The following is a 24,435-nucleotide window of genomic DNA, read 5'->3' on the forward strand; positions in this document are numbered from 1 at the left end:
CTCTTTCACCTCCTTTTAATGCCCTCCATTTCATATTCTCTATCAAATTAGATTTTTCAAATAACTTAGCCCTACCCAATATTTCTTTTCTTTTTCCTTCTTTCCTTCTTTCTTTTATTCCTTCCTTCTCTACCCTTCCCCATGTCCCTTCTTTCCTCCCTTCCTTCCTTGCTTCCCTCCCTTTGTCCTTCCTTCTCTGTCCTCCCCCTCATTCCCCTTCCTTTCATTTTTCTTCTCTCTTCCCTCCCTCCTTGTTTTCTTTCCTTTTCTTTCTTCCCTCCTTCCTCTTTTCCTTTCCTTTCTTTCTTTCTTTCTCTTTCTTTCTTTCTTTCTTTCTTTCTTTCTTTCTTTCTTTCTTTCTTTCTTTCTTTCTTTCTTCCCTCCTTCCTTTCTTTTTTCCTTCTTTCTTTCTCTCCCTTTCCTTTTCCTTTCTCTCTCTCTTTCTTGCCTCTTTCTCTGATAATTTCACTACCAAGAGGCCTGGGACATAGTATGGCTTTGCTTACTCTTTCACTTCTAACTCACTGGGATGGCAGAACCCCTGGATTATGAAGCTGTTTCCCTAATCTTTAAGAATGGAAAACATAACAAGAATGAAAATTAATACTTGTTAAGAATTCCACAACAAGGAAAGAAACAAGGTGGAAAGTAGAAAATGATACTAATTGCAAGCAGTATAAAATACAGAAAATGATATTTAACTACTTTATTATCTGTCCCACTTCTCTTTTGTTCTCATAATTTGTAGTAAAATTGCCCTTGACTGGCTCACCAAATTATAACAGCCTTCTAATACTAAACTTTTTGGTAAAGAGAATAGAAAGAGTATTCTATCTTTTTTGTAGTGTGGCTGATCAAATGTAAATTACTGAGAGTTTAGGATGGCCTTTCAACACCAAAGTTTTTTATTGCTAATATCTTGTAAATTTCTAATTGTTATCAAATGAACAACAACAACAAAAACCTTCTTTGAGATATTACACTTGATTTTAGCCAAAAGGCATAGGAACTATTCTGTTTATTGCACAGAATAGCTTCTGGCTTTAAATTTCCAACCTGCGCTCTTCACTACATCCAGCTTGGGAACCTTAGGACAGTGGCATATCACATCACAACCTCAACCTATCACCTCGTTTTCAATAGAAGATGACTTTGTACAGTGAGCAGTAGAAATATTCTAGAATCTATTGGGCTAGTGCCATAACCTAACCATAAGGGGCAGCAACCATCAATCATGCAAGTAGGGCCCTTTAAACTTATCCCAAATATATCCCAGTACAACTTCCTTTAGCTTACTTCCAGAGATAAACAGTAGCCACTGGAACATGACCCATAACTTCCACTGTCCCTCCCAAAGGTTTGTGTGAAGAAGACAGCAACTGTAAAGTTTGCAATTCAAACATTTCAGTTAAGTAGATTTGTAAAGGAATGCATGTGATTGTGTAGATACACTACCAGGGTCCCTCCTGGAACGTTAAAACAAGATTCATATGAATAAGAGGGCTGGAAATTCAAGTTTTTCAGCTTTCAAATATATCCAGTTTTGCCAGCATCTAATAATATTTGCAGGTACACTCAGACAATATCTGTCAAGAAGAGAGGGAGGGAGGGCGAGAGAGAGGGAGGGAGGAAGGAAGTACACAGGAAGGAAGGGAGGAAGGAAGGAAGGAAGGAAGGAAGGAAGGAAGGAAGGAAGGAAGGAAGGGAAGAAGGGAAGAAGGAGGGAGGGAGGGAGGGAGGGAGGAAAGGAAGGGGGAGGGAAAGTAAGCAACAAGAAAGCAAGCAAGAAAAGCAAGCCAGGAAAAAGCAAAGAAGGAAGGAAGGAAAAGAAAGAGAAAAGAAAGAACGAACGAAAAATGAATGGTTCTTTGTTTTCTTTTCGTAGAAGATTACTAAATCAATGTGTTTTTGCCAGGCACTGGTGCCTCATCCTTGTTACTCAAGCTATTCAGATGGTTGAGATATGAGAATTATGGTTCAGAGCCAGCCCAGGAGGAAAAATCCATAAGACTCTTATCTCCAGTTAACCAGCAACAAGCCACTCAAGTGGTAGATCCCCAGACTTGAGTAAAAAAGCTAAGAGAACAGCACCCAGGCCCTGAGTTCAGTCTCTAGTACTAGTACCACACACACACACACACACACACACACACACACAAACACACGTGTGTGCATGTACACAGCACACACACCACACACACATATATGTTGTTCTAGTTAAATTAGACCCATTAGTTATAAGCTACATTTATCATACTAAATTTATGCTAAATACCTGAGTGATTTGGGATCTCTTCTCAATGTGAAATATGTCAACAAGATATATGAATCATATGCACATACTCTTTTCCTTTACTTTCTGTGGAATATTAACCATTTTTGTACAATTTTACCACACCATCTAGGGTACTTCTTAGAAAGTGTGAGTAGAATCCATATTTGGAATGTCTTATTACTGAAGTTATGGGATAACTTTCTCCTCTCTGTATGTTTGCCTTTTGGTGAAAGACACACATTACAAGGTGACATTTATTTTGTTATTTTGTGTCTCCTAGGGGAAGAGTTGTCTGAATTTTTTTATTATGATGTAGCAGCTATAAGCAGCTAAAAAATCCCCAATTCCCCAATTTTCCTTGATAGGAAAAAATACAGATTTATTTGAATTCTAATATAACTGTCCAGTGTGAAACAGAGGACATTCTAGGAGGGAGGAGAGGTGGTCAACCATGCAACCATACAGAGCAGTGTCTCTGGTCATCAAAAGTACCCAGAAAATCAGATGGTCTCTTTCAAAACCAAACTCAGAGTATTCACTTAAGCACCATTGATAAACCAATCTTTGAAGGCTGTTAGAGAATGCCAAAACCAAATGTTTCTTGCCAATACTAAATTTTCCATTCAGTGGGGATGGTTGAGAGAAGATTAGAAGCTATGAGGCGTCTAATGGTATTGACAGCAGAGTTATGAACTTAACTGCTGAGCTCTTTCACATGCTTCATTTAAGACCATGGAACTCTGCATACCCCAGTGGAAACAGGCCACTGAGGGCTCCAACAACCTGAATGGAATACAAACGGTATTTCCAACATTCCTGTGATTACCTCTTTCAAAATGTGCTTCTAAAAGTGTTCCCATCAATTATATATCCTTATTGGAATCGACACATTGGTGAGTGTCCATCTTTTAAAAGGATGTGCTGGAGAAAGAAAATAGGCACTCCTTTTTGAAAGATTTGTCTGTGATTGGTTCTCACAACATGACACTTGGACATTCCTTGTTGCTGGCTCTATTGATTTCCATATTGCAGTAAAATCTTTTAAAGTCTGGCAGATGATTTGCTGTCTTACTGCTATTTACTACATTTGCTACAACTTGAAGAATAGGAGGATCAATCAATTTAAAATGATTAACAGCATGAATGAAAATTATAGCCTGCCTGTTCCAAACCCTTCACAGAGTGCTCATCCATGTGGAGCAGAGCAAGGTATGACTTATCAGGAGATTCTAGGCCTATTTTAGCATGATTAGAGAAAATAATAATAAGGCTCGTTGACTTCATTCAGCTGGTATAATGAACATTATTGATTAAAATGTTAGGATCCATAAAGATTTCAATTTGGAATAATAGAGACCTTGCAGAAGAGAAAAAGGTTGTGGTGTGTTGAGTAGGCAGCCAATTAAATGTTTTGTAGAAAATTAACTTTTTAACATGAACTGTCTGTTGTACTGCTTGGTCTTCATTGGTGCACATTGTTCAGCCACATGTGTGCACATGGAAAGTAATGAGCATTGTTATTCAAGTCATACTCAAAATAGCTGTGAACATGATGTATTCCTAGAAACTTATCAAAGAATTTGTTATGGTAATGAACAAGCTGTTCCTCAAGTTATTGAACAGCCAATGGAATTTAATGGGCTTCTCTTTAGAATATAGTTTTGTGCAATAATATAGCTACATATTATTGTCCAGTTCTTTCTAGTATTACATCAGTGATGTTTTAAATTCCTTTCTCTTGATTTTCTTAATTCTTCAGTATCAAAGACTACCAAATATATACTGAACGTGAGTGTCAGTGTTCTATAGGAAAAGAGTGAGTTAGTTTTTCTTTGGTATAGTAGCAACTGCATTGTAATTTGTTGTTTATTACTGTTGATGGGCAAAACACTTGAAAATTGGACCAAACTTGAAAATTCCTGTGGCTCATGCCTGTAATCCTAGCTACTCAGAAGACTGAGATACAAGGATCGTAGCCAGCCTCGGCAGGAAAGTCTGTGAGACTCTTACCTCCAATTAACCACCAGGAAACTGGAAATGGAGCTGTGGCTCAAAGTGATAGAGCACTAGCCTTGAACAGAAAAGCTCAGGGACAGGGCCTAGGCCCTGAGTTCAAGCCCAAGGACCAACAAAAATAAAATAAAAATAAATAAATAAATAGAAAATATCTTAGTAGGGTACCAAACTACATGGTGGCTTGTACAAAAATAGAGAAAAGAATAATCAAATGATTTAGTTTAATAAAATGAAATCAATAACTTAAAAATGAAGTAAAACAAAATGTGTACTACAAAGTTTAGGGGAAAATATCTAGTTAATCTGTTTTTATAAGGTGTGTGTAAAATTACCCCTAAAAAAACTCCACATTGGAGACCAAAAGTTGAACAATATAAACTAAAAACAGTTTTTAAGGGTTTCTTTGGAGAAAAACCATGGAAAAATATGAAAGCAAGGAAGGGAAAGAACTCAGGCTCACATAAGTCCCTGGCTTCTGCTTACCAACCAGGTCATAAACTCCTTAGGGGACCACACTCAATGTAACTAATTGCAAGAACTTTTGAAATGTTTATAAAGAGACTTTTCTACTGGGTCTAAGAAACATTTTAAAAGTCAAATCTGATGTTAGTGAACAGTAATTTCACTATTTATTTTTCATGCATGTGCATGACTATAAATCAATTAGCTATCAGTATCCAGAAATGAATAAATATTCTAAAGTATTTCCCTCTAAGTTACATAAACTTCAATAAGGAATATTTAATAGAAATTTATTACAAATGTGGCTGTTTAATTTTCTGGGATGAAGCTCTCTTTTTGCCCACATTTTTGTTAGCATTTAATTAGGTTATTATTTGCAAAATGTGGTAGAAATTCATTGTGACATTTCCATACTTGCATATACCATACTTAGATCTTATTCATGCTCTTACTCTTTTTTTATCCCCTCCTCTATTACTTTTAGTCTTCATTGTGATTTTTAATGAGGTTCATTCTGACCTTTTTAGTAAATGTATACAATGTACCTGATCATATTCTACTTCAATCACCTTCTCTTTCACCATTCTTACCCCACCTCCCCTTGCTAGTTCACCGTCTCCTCCAAGTAGTCCTCTATATTCATTTCTAGGTTTTTCTTTTAAATCTAGCTTCTGCATATAAAAGAAAGTGTGACATTTGTTCAAGTCTGGCTGATTTTATTTAACACAATAATCTCTCTGGTTCCATCCATTTTTTTCTCCAAATGTCATAGTTTTTATTCTTTATGAATAAATAATATGTCAGTATGTGTGAATGTATATATGTGCATATGTACACACTATGTTTTCTTTATCCACTTGTCTGTCAGTTTGTACATATGTGCATATGCTCATTGTGTTTGTTTGACATTTAAATCTTTAATTCGAGACACCGCTAACCTACATCCCTAGCCTATTTGTTACCCAAGTATTATAGGCAGAAACATCTTTGGTACATGGTCTAGACACTGTATTTTTGACTTGATTTTGATTTTGAAGTTAGTAGCCCATGTTGTCCTGAGAGTGTTCTGCACCTGCTGTTCTGACTTGCCCTTGACTTTGTGCAGGTGTACCCTGAGTGTGACTCTGGAGCAGGCCATCATCCTCGCCAGAAGCCATGGGCTGCCTCCTCGCTACATCATGCAGGCTACAGATGTGATGCGGAAGCAGGTGAGTCTCATGCAGAGATTAGAGGACTTGGATGTGAAGGTCCCGTTGTTCATTTATCAGGCATCTGAGCACAATAGACACTTTTCTAAGCATGTGATTTCCAGGTACAACATGAATGAGAAACTCCCACTTAGAACATAGTGCTTGCACATAGAGGATCTCCAAGAATTTTTGGAGAATGCTGGAAAAGGAGCAAAAGAAAGTGACCACATAAACAGGAGCTTATATAAAGGATAAGAAAAAGAAAAGATGGGTTTCTGGGAATGGTAAGGGATTTGGTATGTCTGGAGAAATAGACTGGAATGTTGCAAAGAAGAAGAAATTGAGGGCTCTGCTTGCTTCTAGTCATCTCCTAGGGACTTCCATGCCACGTTAAGAAGTGTGTGCTTCTTCCATGATAGAGCATTGATCTTAGATTTTCTTCTTGAGGATAAATAGCAGCTTGTGGACTCTCTTAGCTCACTTGAGTACTTATAGGTAGGAATCTAATTTCTTGTAAATAGAATGAACTTTTGATAGTCTAACCCAGGAGCATTTTAAAAGAGTGGTACCTTAGGTTTTCACCTTTTAAACTCTTTGCAAAATACTAAAACTGTACTAAATGCACCAATATTGAATTAGAAAATGGGATTAATCTAGTAGAAAAGATGCCTAACCCAAGGAATGAAAACAAAAAGGAAACATAACAATTTTATGTTTTATTCTCTACCTTTTCTTGAAGCTATTGCAGCAAATCTGTTTATAGACTCAATTTGAGTTGCCTTAGGGACAGAAATCTGCTTTTGTAATTATGATTGCTTGATTTGTTAATGACTTAGTTTTAAACTCTCAGGCAAACTTATAAATTCCTTTAGGCTTGCTCCTAAGATTACAATAGAGTATCAAGGAAACCAATGGAAAAATGGACTGGAGTGGGCAACATCAAGCCTGCATCTACAATGCACATTGGGTCCCATGATGGCACAGTACTTCTGGTTAGGATCTAGGAGCTGAAGATCCACAGGCAAGATGTTAGAAGGTCGAAGAAGCATTTGCTAAGTAAAGGTTATACCCACCAGAGCCTTGTGACGTACTGCCTTCCAGAAGACAAAGGGCAAACACAGATGCAAATTACCTTAGGTTTTGGGGAGTAAAATACAAATTCTGCTTTAAAAAAATGAATCAAAGTGAACTTCTGATTATTCATATTAGAGTCATGCAGAAAATAATTATCATTTTATTTTACCCTGTTGCTCTGACAGTAAGAATATCAAAACTACGTCTGATGACACCAAAAAGAGACTAAAATCAGGCCTTCTTTAAAATATTCTAATAAGGAGATTAGAAATCGGCTACATTTCTACTCTCTGGACCTGAATAATCATAATTCAATTCTCTTTATTATCTTTGTGTGTGTGTGTGTGTGTGTGTGTGTGTGTGTGTGTGTGTGTGTGTGTGTGTGTGTGTGTGTGTGTGTGTGTGTGTGTGTGGTCATACTATTTAGTACTGATGCTTGAGCTTAGGTCCTTATGTACTTGCTTAGCTTGTTTGATTCAAGGTCAGTGCTCTACCACTTGAATCACATCTCAACATCTGCTTTTTGATGGCTAGATGGAGATAAGATACATTCTCCTGGACTTTTCTGCCCAAGCTGGCTTCAAACTGTGATCCTCAGATTTCAGTATCTTGAGTAGCTTGGATTATAGATGTGAGCCACCAGCATCTGGTAATCTTTAACTTCTTAAAACCAAAAATAGAGAAAGTGGAAATAAACTAAAATTGATATTACTGATTATTGATTAAATTGATTATCACCCATGCAACTGCTAAAATGTTTTAAAAATTATATGCTATCAACACATGATATATTATGTAACATATAATTTAAAAGATTAAAAAGTCAAGCAGTTCTTTGTAAAATTCTCCAATTTCTAAACTGCATTTTTCTTAGTATTTATTTTCCCCTGTGTTTTTAAAAATAAGTGCATTTAAAATAGATAGCTTTCTTCTTTTGTTGTTAGCCCCATGCCTCCAAGTGTGCATCCCAAATGGCTGTGAGAGGGAAAGAACTGATTTATCACTTCTGTGTGGAAGATCCCAGAGCCTGAGGCCTCTTCTGTGGGAAAGTGAGCAGGCGGTGCACAGCAGATACTCTTGCAGTGTTCCTTCTGTTGCCCATCTTCTTTCCAGTATTTAGTCCACAAGCCAGCTCCTGCCTGCTTATTATCTAAGCCGTCAGAATGCAAGTCTGAATCACAGATCTAACTTGCATTTTCTGTATTTTTGCCTTCCAACCTCTGGAAAAATTACTTAGCCATTTAGATTCAGCTCTCAGAGATTGAATTGTGAGTGTCTACTTTACTTTATATTGATATATTTGAATTCTTTCATTACTGAACTTTAATTATTATGTATTAAGGTATAATAATTTACTACACACATGTATATATACATATATATGTAAACACATGTATATGTTTTACAACGTATAATGAATAAAATAAGATTCTTAGTTTCTCTTTTTCTTTTTGCTGGTCATGGGGCCTTGAACTCTGGGCCTGGGTGCTGGCCCTCAGCTCTTCAGCTCAAGGCTAGCGCTCTACCACTTGAGTCACAGCACCACTTCTGGCTTTTTCTGCTTATGTGGTTCTGAGGAATCAAACCCAGGACCTCATGCATGCAAGTCAAGCACTCTACCACTGAGCCACCTTCCCAGCCCTGATTCTTAGTTTCTTTTTAAAATAAGGAGCTTTTATCATGATTCATTGTTCTTATTTACAACTTCAGTATTGTTTTCACAAACATCTTTTATTAAGGTGTTATTTTAGACTTCCCCACTTGAGTTTGAAGAAAAGATAGAAAAGAAGGTTATAATGCTTTCTGAAAATCATAGATATCCTTTGACATACTCATCAGATTAACTAATAATTATTTGTATAATGAACTTAAAAGTTATCCATGAAAGCAATAGGTTTAGAAAGCAGCCAAGCACCAGTGGCTCATGCTTATAATCCTAGATACTCAGGAGGCTGAGAACTGAGGATCCTGGTGGGAAAAAGCTCAGGCAGGAAAGACTGTGAGACTCTTAGTTCTAAGAACTACTCCTCTTCTCCAACAAAGGCCAGAAATGGAACTGTGGTTCAAGTGAGTACTAGCCTTGGTCAAAATAAGCTCAGAAACAGTGCCCAGACCAAACCCCAGGACTGTCACAAGAGAAAATAAAATAAAGAAAACAAAAACATAAATACTTAGTATAATATTATGAAAGTAAAGACAAAATTATAGATGAACAGTATACTCTAATGTATGTATTTTTCTCATAGGTATAGATAAGAAATTCTAAAATCAATTTGTTTTGAACCACCAAGTAAACATATGACAAATATGAGAATCTGGATTGTCACCAACAGACAGAGGAATTGCAAATAAGATAAAGGAGAGGCTAGAGCAGAACTGACACACACAAACACACACACACACACACACACACACACACACAGATAGATGTAGAAATGAATATAGTTGTGTGAACATGTTTGTACCAGTAGACTAGCTCTGTCTACTATGCAAAGCCCAGTTCCTTGCCAGTAGTAATAATCATGGCCAGAATACAAAATTTGGCTCCTACATAGAATTCTCCAACAACAAATTCTAGGCCCTTAGAGATGTGGTGAATATCAATTGAAACAAGAATGATAATCCTGGGAATTCTTGACATGCCAGAAAGCAAGCAATAAACCATAGTAAGGACATGGCATAAAGGACATAAAACCAATTATGAACACCTATTTAAAAAGTCTGTGTTCATTGCTAGCCAGAGCAATAAGGCAAGAGAAAAAAATGAGAAAGGAAGAGGTCAAATTATTCCTGTGAGTAAAGGACATGCTGTCATAATTGTTGCTGCTCTATCAAAAACAAGCATCGTGAGAGAATAAAAAGATAGTCCCTTCCACAACAGCTTCAGAAAATTCAAATACCTAGCATTATATCTAACAAGGAGAAACGAAAGCCTCTACAGTGAAAACTACCACATCTAGATAGCAAATAAAGATATAGGACTAGGCTGAAAAATAGTTGGGAAGAGGAGGGGCGAGGAGTTGAGGCATTAAATGTGATCAAAGCAAATTAATATATACAGATGAAATGGTATTGATGAAGTACACGAGATCTTTTAAATTAATACTGTCTTTTATTATAAACTTTGAGATGTAAGTCTTTGGAGGTCCATGTGGATATGCTTATCCAGAAAGTGCTTTTTTTAAAAAAAATTGTGGTAGAGTGCTAGCCTTTAGCACAAAGAGGAAAGAGAGGAAGAAGGAAAGAGCCCATTCATTAGTGAGATTGGGCATCCTATCTCATTTGTATTCTTGCCAAATTGCTGTGTAGGGAAGATGTACAAATGCATAGTGTTAGAGATTGTTTTGGAAAGCTACTTTAATGGAGAGTGTGAAATAGGTGAAAGCAATCACCTAAATCTCACGTGTCCACATTAGAAAGAGGGACAGCAACAGGACACAGCGTAATACCCTTCCATTCCTCTTCACAATTATGCTCTCACTCCACTGGTTGCCTTTCCTTTTCCACAGAGCACAGCTCCTTCTAGCCAGGGACATGTCTTCTAGCCAGGACTGTGCTTTCTGACCTTCTTGTGGTTGCCAGGTCTCATCTTCTCCTGCTCTCTTCAAAGATGGTCTTTCTAGAGACACTCTTTCTAGAGTGCCCCACCATCTCACTTTTGCTCACCTGAAACTAGTTCTTTGCATTACAAAAGTGGCCAAGGTTTTCTTGCTTTCATGGCTTTGTTCATTTCAAGTTCTGACCAGCACTAGAATATGTGTCAGGCAAAGAAGAAGTTATCTGCCAAAATTGACACTCTAACATGGCACAGTGTTTGCCATGGATTCAATGAACAATCAATAAATAATGTTGTAACCCCTTCAGGAACCTGTATGATTTTCTTCTTTGTATCAGATTAGTTCTCCAGAAATTGCTTTAGAACCATTTAAGAAAATATTTTCCTAAATACTTAGTTAAATAGTGCTAATTCCAAAATCGGTAACGGTTCATGTCTGGGGAAGCAGGTGGAAGAATGATGGACTTATAAGTTCTGTTCCACAAAAGTAGCAGTGTAGAACAGGTGTTTGCAGCCTACTTATCTCCTGTTCCCAGTACCATAAGTGAATGTTTCTAAGAATTCAAATATGTAGGAGAGACAGAAGAGCTGGCTGTTAAACTCTGGATTATTTAGGGAGTTACAGAAATGTGTAGTACTCATCTGAAACACAAGAACCTTTTTGATTCTTAAAAGTGTTTATTGGAAACTATTCAGGTGGTTATTTCTCCTACTTTTCACGCTCTGTCTCTGCCTCTCTTTCTCTCTTACTTACTTACTAAATTACTAGAATAACTTTTCTACACTAAGACTATAATGGTATGCTACATGACTATTAATACAATGAAAGGTTAAAAGTGATTTTCCTGACTTTCAGGGAGCAAGAGTTCAGAACACAGCAAAGAATTTGGGAGTCAGAGACCGGACCCCTCAGTCAGCACCCAGGTAAGTGTACCCCATAGCAACACTGATGACAAATGCTCCTGATCCACAATATGCCTAGTGCCTATGATTGTGGGGATTGCCTTTGTAACTGCCCAGTGGCTAAAAAATTAAGCTTAAGTGTCTCAGAACTAAGTGGACATTACTCCATGCATTCAAAAAGAAGTCTAAACAAATAGAACTAAAACTTTAAATCGACCTGTGCCACTCGCCAGGATGCCATGTTTCTTTTTCCTCCTGTGACTGCACAAGCCCTTCTCTTCATTGATTGCTTTTCTCATTTGCATGTCAATGGAAAACTCCTTCTTATCTAACAAAACCCAGCTTAGATACCATTTTCTACTTGGATCCTTTCCTGAGTTCCTTTCTTTTTGGGCTCCTTTGGCATCTCCTATATTGTTTTATGAATACATTCACATTGTGTAACGGGATATTGGTATGTGTTTCATTACCCAACCCGAGTATAACTTCTAAGAATAAGAAATGCTTTGGGAATTTTATTTTTCCTCATCCTAGTGTCTTATAGTAAAAAAATCAAATATCCAAAGTAATTCCAATAACATATGAATAAATTAGTTCATGGGTTTTTATTTGTTATGTCAAACAATCACAGTTTACATATTGTCCTATGAAGGGATTCCGACCCACCTTTAAAATAATTGAACAGACTTAGAAGCTCCAGAGAAATGTCTTGTGTTTGATTTCCCCGGTGATTGGGGGTAGGCAGGCATTTATTTTGAAGTAGGACCAAAACTCAGTAATTTCTCTTGCATTGGATTGCTTTTATCCATTTGCATTTTAACAAAAAGTAGGCTCCTCCAAGCACTGCCATAGAAAACACTATATTTGTTTCTATTTACAACACCATTATCAGGATGAGAATGATGACACCAACGTTATGAAGTTATACTTCATTCTGAAAACCTATGTGGGCAGTGAATGTGCTTTTCAAAATGAAAACCTATTTCCTCTCCCTGAAAATGGATGGAGCACTCATGACCTGTCTACATTCATCATTAATTCTGACTCCCAACTCTATTTAGTTTTCTGGTCTTGTTAATGTGATCTTTCATAGCTGATTAGATTAGAATCTAAGACATATTACTGAAGAATCATTTCACATAAGCATTGTCTCCCCAGCGCCTTGAACAGATAGATGTGGTATATTTATATAATAGACACAGTGAGGTGTTAAAAATTCCAATAAGAAAACAAGATAATGATGCTGCAAGGTGTTTTAAGCTAGAGCTTATTCACACTAATAAACAAGTGGGGTTAGAATGAGTTTTCAGCATCCTGATCAATAATCCAATATGCAAGCTGAACCCCAGGAAAGAAACTGATGAGCCCACTTCTTTTTTTTACTGGGTTATATACGACACTTGAGATGTGACACAATAAAATGAGCCAGCTATAAAATTGACACTTTTTACAAGGGAATAATAACCCTGAGAGAGAAATCAAGAGTAATTTCAAATCTGCATTTTATTTACTCTTTCAGTCATTCTGAAAAGGTCTATTAGTGACCTAAGAAAGGCAGTCCATCAAATACAGGGGTTACACCATGGGGGAGGGACATACAAAGCAACAAAAAAAATCACATGCTACCTTATAAATATGTTAGAAACAATAGCAAGAAAGAAAAAGAAAAAACACTTGTGTCCCTATCTTGGGGTTCATTTCGCTTAACTTCATCTTACATGGTCATATGTACATAGCTTTTGAACTTTTCTACTTGTCCCAGACATATACTAGTTATTGCAAATAAGGGAGACCCTGGGACCTATGTTTCTTTTAGCCTGGCTTACTTCACTTAATATAATTTTTTCCAAGTCTTTCCATTTCCTAACAAATGGGGCAATGCTATTCTTTCTGATGGAGGCATAGAATTCCATTTGTGTGTGTGTGTGTATATATCATATTTTCTTGATCCATTCATTTACTGAGGGCCATCTGGGTTGGTTCCATATCTTAGCTATGGTAAATAATGCTGCAGTAAACATAGTTGTGCTGGTAACTTTAGTATGGTCTTGTTTGTGATTGTCTGGATAAATGCCCCAAAGTGGGATTGCTGGGTCACAGAGGAGCTCTATGTGAAGTCTTTTGAGGAACCTCCATACTGCTTTTCAAAGTGGTTGAACAAGTTTACACTCCCACCAACAATGCAGTAGGGTTCCCTTGTAGCCACATCCCCTCCAGCATGTTGTTATTAAGAGTTCTTGATTATAGCCATTCTAACTGGGGTGAGGTGGAATCTCAATGTTGTTTTGATTTGTATTTCTTTTATGGCTAGAGAGATTTAGCATTTCTTCATGTGTCTATTGACCATTCTTATTTCCTCTTCAGAGAAGTTTCTCTTTGGCCCACTTATTTATTGGGCATTTGTTTCTTTGAGGATTTGTTGTTGGGGGATTTAGTTTTTTGAGTTCTAAGTATATTTTAGATATGAGACCCTTATTCATTGTATGGCTAGTGAAGATTTTTCTCCCAATCTGTGGCTTTCTATTGATCTTGCTAGCTATGTCCTTTGCTATGCAGAAGCTCTGTAGTTTCATGCAGTCCCATTTGTCCAACCTTCCTTTGATTTGTTGTGGGAGGGGAAGGAGGAAACAAAATGTTTAAATAGGGATACAGGTTGAGCCATTGTAATAATGAGATATACAAGACACTGTTGAAAAACAAACTTTATAATTTAGGCGGGGAGGGGGGCGAAAACAAAGGAGGAGGTAACAATGTTTGATAAGAACTGTACTCATTTTCTTGCTCATGTAACTGTAACCCCTCTGTACAGTACTTTCACAATAAAAAACGTATTTTAAAAAGGCAATCCATTCTTTGCCCCCCTGGAGAATATAAACCTGAGACAGAATGGATCTGACCCTCCAGGAGCTTTCCATTAGAAATAAATGAAGTAAACTCTACTGTAAGGAAAGGTATGCATGGCAGTCTATGGAAGAGCAGGTAAAATACCTAGGAGCACAGAGGAGCCTTGGATCCCTGCTGACTGGGGTCTCTCCTGCCCTAAACACAGTAAGTTAGAGAATATAATTGATGCTCAATGTCAGGTCACTCAGGCTAAACCTACTGAAATGTTTGTATTGTTGTATAGCAACAATCAAATAAAACCAGTTATTTTCAGACGAAGAGTATCTGACAAACTACAATAGAAATGAGCATAAATTGTCATATAAACATAGAAATAGGTCATCACACAACCCAAGGATGGAGACAGAAGCACACAGAATGCTCATGGCCCAGCCAGCTTGGAGTGGCATCCCAACAGAGTTGATACACTGACACCAGACCCCAGAATACCATCATGGTCTGGAGAACTACACCTGTGTCTCTGTAATTGCTATCTGAATGTGATTGAGAATCATGCAAAGTAGTAAGACTGGAGATATAGACGACCAAATTTTCCATCCCAAATGGAAGATTACCAGTTGTAATGCATTTCTCTATTATGTCACAAAATCTGAACTTGCAAAGCTTGATTTTCCTTGTGGTCTAAAGTGAAAAGAATCATTCTGAGTCTTGGCTCCTGCTCTCTTCCTGACCTTATTGTGTTAGATATTTTTTCTTCTGAGATGAAGTCTTCTTATCTGTTACTTAGGGAGAATGGCCTTGAGATAGGGCATAACTGATAGTGTAACCTTGAAAAAGGCATTTGCTTTCTGGGTCTCCTTTAAAACAACCTGTCTTTGGGCAGTGCAGAAAGGAAAGGCATGATCTGTAGAATGATGTATGACAGTTCTGCTCTCTGAAGATTTGAATTTGGGCTGAAATACCAACCCCATCATGGCTGCCAGAGCCCAGATTAGAACAGCAGAGAATGGAGCAACTCCTGTTCATGCAGGGCCACTGGTGTGGAATGAGAATACAGCCAGGACTACAAATGTTGGGCCCACAAAGGCCTCCCACTGCCCATTGGTTTAGCTGCCAAAACACAAAAGGCCTCACTGCAGCGTTAAGAGTCCAACTCTCTACCTATTACATTTCACTCTCAAACTTCTTCTGCCTGCTCCAAATTCCCAAAGCTCCACAATTTCCATTACAAATGTGTCTGAACTCAAATAACCCTGAGTTACTTCCAAGATGCCTCAGAAGTTCAACCTGCCCAGCTCCCCAGTACCCAGAGCTATTATTTCATTAGGTGATCACAGGGAGTAGCCTTTGCTCCAATTTGCAAGGCAGACATTTCAAAGACTCTGTCTACCTTGTGACATTGGTTCCTTTTTGTGCAAATGTGCGGAGCAAGATAATGGAAAGTGATGGTTCACCCCAAAGTGGGACATGTGCCACCCATTTTCCTTCCCTGCTCTACCTTACTCAAGCCTTGTGCTTTAGCACTCATGATGAAACACTGTCAGGGGAATAAGAGGATAGAAATTAAGGGGGGAAAAGAATGTTCTCATCGTTTTATTATTTCAGTGCTGGGAAGACAATGGAATCAGCTTTTTGGATATGGTATGTCTTCAGTAGTCTCCTCTTCTGTGGAGATAACATACCAGGCATAAGCCACTATCTTCCCAATTCAAAAGTACATTTCATAACTCTCCAAAGATAATTACTTCTGCATTTCTAAACTAAGAAACTTCATTTTATTAACGAGATTTACAACTCAGTGTTAAATCTTTCTCATTCTTCTCCATTGATTCAGAATTAGCCAGGGATTAAATGTCAAAGGGAGAGCAAAATCTGTAATTGCTAAATTGATTAACAACTCAGTCAAGCTGTGTTCAATTTAATCTGTAAAAAGAGAGTCAATCACTCAATCTCGGCTCTGTGTTTGAACTGCTCAGGCCTTTATCTTCTTCTTCTTTAAAGCTGAACAGCTGGGACTGGAAGTGGACATTATTAGCTGAGTGGTAGACAACGCACATAGCAAGTATGAAGCCTTGATTCAATCATTAGAAAGTCCCTACCTCCCCTCACCCCTGCAAAAAAAAATGTATAGGGTTGAATTCTGCATGAGATATTAGCATATATGGTCTTCAGTGAAAGTTCATGATTAAGGAGAGTAAATATAGTCTAGATCCACTACAAGTAATACTTTTGGCCTGAGGTCTCTAGGGTTATGTGACAGCTAGTATGTTCCTTTTTACTTTGCTTCTGGAGTTAGGACTGAACCATTCAGGAGGCTAGAGCACTGGAACTTGTGTAACCCTAGTGGATTCCCTTGAGCTTGTATTAATGCTGTATGTCCTCACACAACTAGACCAGGGCTTCAAAGGGAGCATCTCTGGACATCTCCACAACTAAAGTGGATTCTGACCCACCAAGAGGTTCTGTTGACAGATAAGTGCTTGACAGAGACAGGCCAAGAATCATCAGTGCTCGTTGACACTAGGCCTCAGGAAATCTGTCACTTCCTCCCATTCATATCCTACTTCCTGCATGACTGTGATGCTACAAACTAAACTCCACTTCTAAAATGCATGAGAAATCCAGTAGCCTCCTCTGAGATAAATGCTATTTCACTATAAGCTGATCACAATCAGTATGATGGTAATTTTCATCATAGCACCTTCTCTTGGGATTCAGAGAATAAATTTTACTGTTAGGAAAGTAAACACATGGGTGGACATTGCTGGACCAGAACAGCAGATTTTAACAATGCAGTCTTGCTTAGTAGCTTTCTAGGCATGCTGAGAAACACAGGTGTTTGTTAGATCATATAATCAAACCTGAGTGACACACTGGGTGACTGACTGTCAGACTTTGCTGTGTCTTTTCTAGGTTGTACAAGTTGTGTGAGCCACCTCCTCCTGTGGGGGATGAATGAAGACCCTTCAGAAGGAGACAACAGTCAGAAGCTACACAATGCACATGTCTCAACATTCTTCACTGAAAATAAAGAGATGCCTTCATTCAGTTCCCTCCCCGTGGTGGAAAAATTAACATTCAGATTGTACTTGGATACTTATGCTGAAAATAGATAAGAGTTCATGCAGACAGTCAGTCTTACCAACGAAATTCTTTCTTTCAGGTCAAAATTCACTGGTGGAATTCATGGGGGAAATATTAGAGGTAAAAAAAAAATAGTAGCAATTGTACCTGCTTTCTCATTCGTTAGTTTTATAGTGTTTGCTTTCCACTGCTCCTCATGGACAGAAGTAATGGTGATAGATTTTTCCTGAAGAAGTCTGTCATGGAGAAAACATAGTTGCGTTCTGTGAGCCCTGAAAACAGGTTAGCACCGATATAGCCTTGGTGGCATGGGTGCTTTGTTCCTCGTCTGTGTCAGAGAAGGCATCTGTCAAAAGTGGAGAAGCATGTGTTGCTTTCCCCCAAAGGATTCTGAGTCGGGAAGAGCTGTTGAGTTCTCAGAATGACATCTTCCAATGCTTTTGGGTATATTTCAAGTACTAGATCCTGTGTTATCAGTGGCCACGAATAAGGAGTAGTGAGGACCAAGGAAGAGAAACACAAGCCTAATGTAAAAACCCAGCCTTGAACATAGAACTATCCTTTCTTCCTTAAGTAGAATCTGTCTTCATTCTAGAGGCTACGTCATGCATTACTAGTGAATTATTATTGGTCTTAAATACATGGCTTTCAAAATAATTAAACATTCTTACAGTGAATATAATGAGTCATACATTGTTTAACATTTGGGACAGGTGCTGAGAATAGTGCCAGCAGGTGGCTTACTTTATCCCTGTGCAAGCATCATAGGGGAGCATACACAGGCTGAGGTGGTGACCTCAGTAGGTGATAGAATCTTAAAACACCATGTTCATGTATGTTGATCATTGTTGACCAGAACACCAATATATAGCACATGCCTGAATATAGATTTCAATTAAGTGTGTGAAATGCTTTCACAACTAAAGTACCATTACATTTTGTCTTAATAAAATCTAATAATGGCCCTCAGGCTGTTATTAAGAATCTTCTTCACTAGACACTGTACATGCAGTAACAAAAATACTGTTATGAATATTTGGGATATCGACTTGTCTCCATATCCAGATGGCTATCTGTCGACTAGCAGCAATCATTACTTGACACAAATTTTTGGAGGAAGTCCATATAGATAATGACCAGCAAACTGACATCAGGTTCCAACGAAAAAGCTGAACACCCTGAATTAAATGAAGATAGGACCTTTATGTGCCTATGTATATTAAGTCTATCCTTAACTTTCAGGGATTTAACAACTAGATATTGTTGGCACGTGAAGGTTCCTATACAGTTTTGAAGGCTCATGTGAATCTGTGGCTTTCCTACACTGAACATGTGATCACTTTGAATTCATGGTGAATGAATGAACAGAGCTGACTAGCTTACTAGAACTTTTCTTCCTGTCATCATAGCTTTTGGTAACCACCCTAGTAATAATCTTCATCAGAGTCATGAAAAGGCCATCTAAATGATTCGGTTGTACTTTTCCATGTCTCATGGGATCCATTATCTGTTATCGTATTGATAAGCTCACGAACTTTAAGGATCTACTCTGTATTCAATGGAATACACTCATTATTGTTTTTAGGGTTAAAAATAGGCATTATCTTGCTCATGTAACTGTAACCCCTCTGTACAGTATCTTTACAATAAAATATATATTAAAAATAGCATACTCTCTACCAGTGTGCATGGCACTTATTAAATGCTTGAGTAGTTTATACCAACAACAGTCTATGTAATTTTTCTTGTACTAAAATTACAGCTAACACTGATGTTTACTCTGTACCAAATAATTATTCTTCTTAGCCCATATTTACTTGTTACTGTTTCACAGAATCCTCACAATAGGGCTGGAGGATGGTATTTTTTTTATTGCCCTGTTTAAGAGTTGGGAAACTGAAGTGCACAAGTTCATATTACTAACAAGAAAGTCTCTTACTATGCATTGCTGTTTTCCCTTATTGGTGTAATAATAATACAAATTATGTATTGCGCTAGCTAGTGTTATATAGTATGCATTGCCATTTAATTCTGTATCTTCTATTGCACAAAGTGAATGCAAATATGATTGCATATTAATGCCCTTAATATATGAAAATGTGCAGTTTCCCAGATATTTTATCATTCTGGATGCACATTTGCAATATGAATTTTGTATAGTGTAACCCCCTAATTGAAAGTAATAGTTTTAGACATTTATTACAAGTGTAGAATAGTAATCATATGAAACTTGACTATAATGTTGAAGGAGAGGTAACAGAAAAAATATGTAGTGGAGGAGTGACTAATGACTGCTTTTCTTTACCATAAAGTACCTCCATATAGTATTGGACATTTAACTGTCTGGCGGTTATAGAATCTATTTACCTACAAGCTTTACAGTCCTCCCTAACCAGAGCTCCTTCAAATGATGCTGAAGCCTGCTATCTATCTTTCTAACTCCTACATTTGGATTTCTGACCCTTTCTGAAATAGATTACTATGCACTGAAGTTTTATATCTTACCGAGGACCTGGCTCAAAATATAATAATCACTTACAAAGTCCATCCATGGCAAATATTCCATTGTCTTTTGTGTCTTTTTCTAATAGCAAATTACATAACTTCTAATGTTAAATTATGCAATTTAATATAAGTACAAGAAATGTGATTAAACTAGCAGCTTATATCTATTCCCACTATGATTTAGATGAAAAGAATGTCTGTAATAATTTTACTTCTAGGGGATATGTAACACTGAATTTAAAGTTCACACTTTGTTTTATAAGTCGGCATCCCCAAATGAAGAACCAGGCTGCTTCCTATCTCTTTAAGGTGTACACAGGCTGGGGTCTGGATTCTCTCTGTATTCATTGGCTGTTTCCTGCGGTAATAAAACCCAATTTAAAATGAAGCTAATGTCCTAGAGTATCATAATATAGATGACATGGAGATGACATTGGTTCTGACTGCATTAATTTCAATTTTGTAATAATTAAATTCAGGATAAAATGAAATTGACCCTAACTGTAACTGTCAAGAAAATCAATGGGTAAGCAAAGTCTTAAAGGATATATTAACTAATTTAAACAATCTATTTTCAGTCTTATGAGCATATACCTTTCATAGGCAAGATTAGTATTTATTGATTTGAAAGCATTTAATTAGGAGTAAATTACTCTTTGTATTTACAATGAATGCATTCCTACTTAAAACATTAAAATATTCTTTCATTAGTTTGGGTGGTTCTTTTCTATAGCACATGATTTAATGCAGGTTAGTAGCATTTTTATTCACTTTTTAAAAAATAAAATTATGATTTTCAAAGTTAAAATAGTCTTTCTTTAAATCATTTGTATTTTATATTTTACTTTAAAGGTCATTTTCTGTCTTTCTACTGCAGTGGTAATGAAAGTACCTATTATTATTTAACTGAATTGCTTCTGAATTCTGTGTTACCTTTTAAAGATTTATTTGTATGTGAACTATTTTCTAAATTATACTTTAATAACTCCTCCATAGACTAATAATTTAACATAAATGCATTAACAATTTGTTGAATGAATTGCCAAATGTGCTGTATGAGAACTAAGGAAAAGGATATTGAAATCACTTAGGGTACTCTTTTAACTAAAAAATATTGTCCATCCTGTTAAGTGTTTTGAGCATTTGTGATGAGCCTTGACAGAACAGGTGGGAAAACCTGCGGAAAGATGGCCACAGCATTTTCATCTTATAGACGCTGGCCATCATCTTTGACCATATCACATTTCTGTCAGTCACTTGGCTCACTCTTTTGCGACAAATGGCAAATTCACCACCTCAATGATTTGCCATGAACTGTGATCCTAGCATTCACACTGCCAAGTACCTATTGGAGTGCATAGGAGACTTAAATATTCTCTATAAACCATCTAGCAGCTGTGATCTAAACACATGGCCTACTTTACTCAGGAGAGTTTGCTTCCTTCACTGGAAATAGATTTCTGTTGTCTACTAAGCCTACTAAATGAGAATTATCTATTTGTATGCATATGCTTCTATATACTATATGTATTTACTGCATTTTTTGACATGCTACAAAAGTAGATTCTTGTGTCTTGTTTTGAATGATGATATAAGAAATGGAGGTGATCAATGTACTGAACATCTGTACTGTATACATCAGAGCTGTCCATGTAGCAAATGTATCTGGCCAAGTATCTGCTTCTACTTTACTCTTTGAATTAGCTTTCCATTACTATAATAAAATAACTGAGCTAATCACTTTATAAAGATAAAAAGGTTGCTTTGGTGTAGAATTAAGGAGTTTCCATTCCATGATGAACTGGGTCTGTGATGTGATGAGGCAGCAAATCAAGTCAGAAATATATAGCAGAGCAAGATCACTCACCTCATCAGCTGAAAGTGCAGAAGGGACATATTTTCCACAAGTTCCTTCAAGGGCAGGCCCCCACTGACATAATAACCTCCCACTAGGCCCCACCTCCCAAAGTTTTCACCACATCTCAATAGCATCACCCTGGGACCAAGCTTTTAACACATGTAATTGTGGGAAATAGTGAAAGTCTGAATCATAGCACTGTTGTATGTAATCTGAAACCAATTGACCAGCCTTGCCATTGAGAAATAGCTGCTTAACAACAAATATGTTCAAGTTTAAGTTATATTTGTACTAGGAAAAAAAACTAGAGGATACTTTATTTTAATGACAAGAATAAACATCATGACCAATGAATCTAGTATGTGTATTAGACATTTTTGGTTCTTAAAAAAAACCACATTGCCTCTGTGTTACTGATCAGTTGTGTACCCTTAAAATGAAATTATTTATAACACAAACCTATCATAATGTCATATTTGTATGATATACTGTATGTAGCCAAGAACACTAAGTTGATGAAATGCTTCAGAAAACATATATTTGAGTTGGAATATCTAATGCCTCAAGCAAATTTATTAGTGTTTCAGATAAATATATATTTTTGTAACTGCCACATAAATGAGTAAAACATAGCTTTTTGCCTAAAATATTTTTATAAGTTCTCATTTACACAGTACTCATTTTAAATAGTAAAATATCAATGGTTCTATAAATAGTAATTGTTTTGAATATATCCATACTTAACATTGGATAATATCCAAAAATTAACGATAAGTTTCATCAGAATGTATTATGGTGTTTTTGTCCTTTGTAAAATATTCATGTAACATAATTTCAGTCATTTCAGACTTTGTTTATTGTTCAAGGTAGCAAAATGCATTATGTATTTTATGTCACTTGTTTTTGTCAGTATAAAAGCAGTATAGTAACATTTTATAATAAATGTCAATAATAATAAAGTGGATTATAGTATGACCAGCCCAGCTTTATTCCATTTAGATTTATTTCCTATTCTAACCTGTTCAGAAGACAAAAACCATGAAACTCATATTTTCACCCTTTAGAGAATAGTCCTAAGCTCAAGTGAAGAAATCTAATAAATGCAAGAAACAAATCTATAGCTATGAGGTGGTAAATGCTAGAAAGAACCCCAACAAAGAAGCCAAAAGTTGGTACCCATTTGAGAAAGCTCCATAGGTGACAAGAAACTTTCATTGTTCTCTGAATTAACTAGTCTATCTCTTAAATAGTGTTCCATTCTTATTGTGAGCCACTTTTGAATTGAAGAGGGTATTACAGATACACATCATTCCAACATTGCTAAAATGTTGGAATTCCAACATTGCTAAACAAGAAGCAACAAAGCAATACACATAAGACAATACACACTAATTTTAAAAAGCAAGATACAATGAGTAGCATATAACATTCAAAGAACACATCTACTTATATCAAATTGGAAACCTACATATTATTTTCCAGCTATTAAGCTAAGCTGTGTATTTAATGTTTAGAAATACATAAATAAAAATTGTCCTAATAGGATTTATAGTCTGGAGGTAGAAAACAGTGATATTAAAAAATTAAAAATGAAGCTAGGCACTGGTGGCTCTGTAATCATAGCTACTCAGGAGGGTGATGTATGAGGATCACATTCAAAGTCAGCTGAGGCAGGAGACTCATTCCCAATTAACCACTAAAAAGCTGGAAGTGGAGCTGTATCTCAAGTAGTAGAGTACTAGCCTTGAATGAAAAAAAAACCCTGGGGGACTGGGAATGTGGCTTAGTGGTAGAGTGCTTGTCTACCATGAATGAAGCCCTGGATTTGATTCCTCAGACCCACATAAACAGAAAAAGCTGGAAGTGACTTGTGATAGAGCGCTAGCCTTGAGCACAGAGAGGCTCAGAGACAGTGCCCAGACCCCGAGTTTCAAGCTCCAGGACTGGCAAAAAAGAAAAAGAAAAAACGAAAGCCCAAGGACAGCACCCAATCCCTGAGTTTAAGCCCAGGACTGACAGGAAAAAAAATAAAAATTAGAAAGGGCTAGGTCAGGAAAAGAAAAATAGTTTTCAGGATGAGTAAGATTAAGCAAAGTAAAAAACAAAAAAAAAAAAGTTAACAACAATGCATGGAAATGACAGGGAAATTAGCCAAATACTTTGATGGGAGATTGTTGATTATTCTAAATAGATGACAAACCTTTGTTGGTGCGGCTAGGTGTCAATGGCTTAAGCTCATATAATCCTAGACACTTAGAAAGCAGAGACGTGAGGACGATGGTTCGAATACTGCCAAAGTAGAAAGATCCATGAGATTCTGTTCTCTAATTAACCAGCAAAAAGCTAGAAATAGAAGGATGGCAGAGCACTGTCCTCGATTTGAAAAGAGGGAGGGACACTCAAATGAGAGTATGAGGCCCTAAGTTCAAGCCCCAGTGCCACCACAGAAAATTCACTGTAAATGTGATTAGAAAAAGAGATAGATAGAAAATGATGTCTGGATAGTATGAATCTGAATGCCAAGTTTTAAGTAATCTGGACAGTGGATGTTGTGTGCATTAGAAAACTAAGATAGTTGCTGACAACAATTTGAATTCTAAGAAAGGAGTTTGAAGAATGCATATGTTGCTAATTGTGCTGGCTAGCTCACAAACATCAAAACCAATAA

The 24,435-nt window shown here is 36.9% G+C and overlaps 1 protein-coding gene across 1 annotated transcript in view; it reads left to right on the top strand.

The window, feature by feature from the left end:
• Window positions 1-22,731, top strand: part of Prex2 (phosphatidylinositol-3,4,5-trisphosphate dependent Rac exchange factor 2) — a 255,380-nt gene extending 232,649 nt beyond the window's left edge. Inside the window, exons 38-40 of the mRNA XM_069990875.1 lie at window positions 5,859-5,961; window positions 11,430-11,497; window positions 17,234-22,731. Coding sequence (XP_069846976.1) covers window positions 5,859-5,961; window positions 11,430-11,497; window positions 17,234-17,279 — 217 coding nt within the window. The 3' untranslated portion in view covers window positions 17,280-22,731. The remainder of the gene's footprint in view (window positions 1-5,858; window positions 5,962-11,429; window positions 11,498-17,233) is intronic.
• The last annotated feature ends 1,704 nt before the right edge of the window (window positions 22,732-24,435 follow it).

This window comes from Dipodomys merriami, unplaced genomic scaffold (genome assembly GCF_024711535.1).
Source record: "Dipodomys merriami isolate MVZ:Mamm:240054 unplaced genomic scaffold, mDipMer1.0.p SCAF_4, whole genome shotgun sequence".
Classification (NCBI taxonomy): Eukaryota; Metazoa; Chordata; class Mammalia; order Rodentia; family Heteromyidae; genus Dipodomys; species Dipodomys merriami.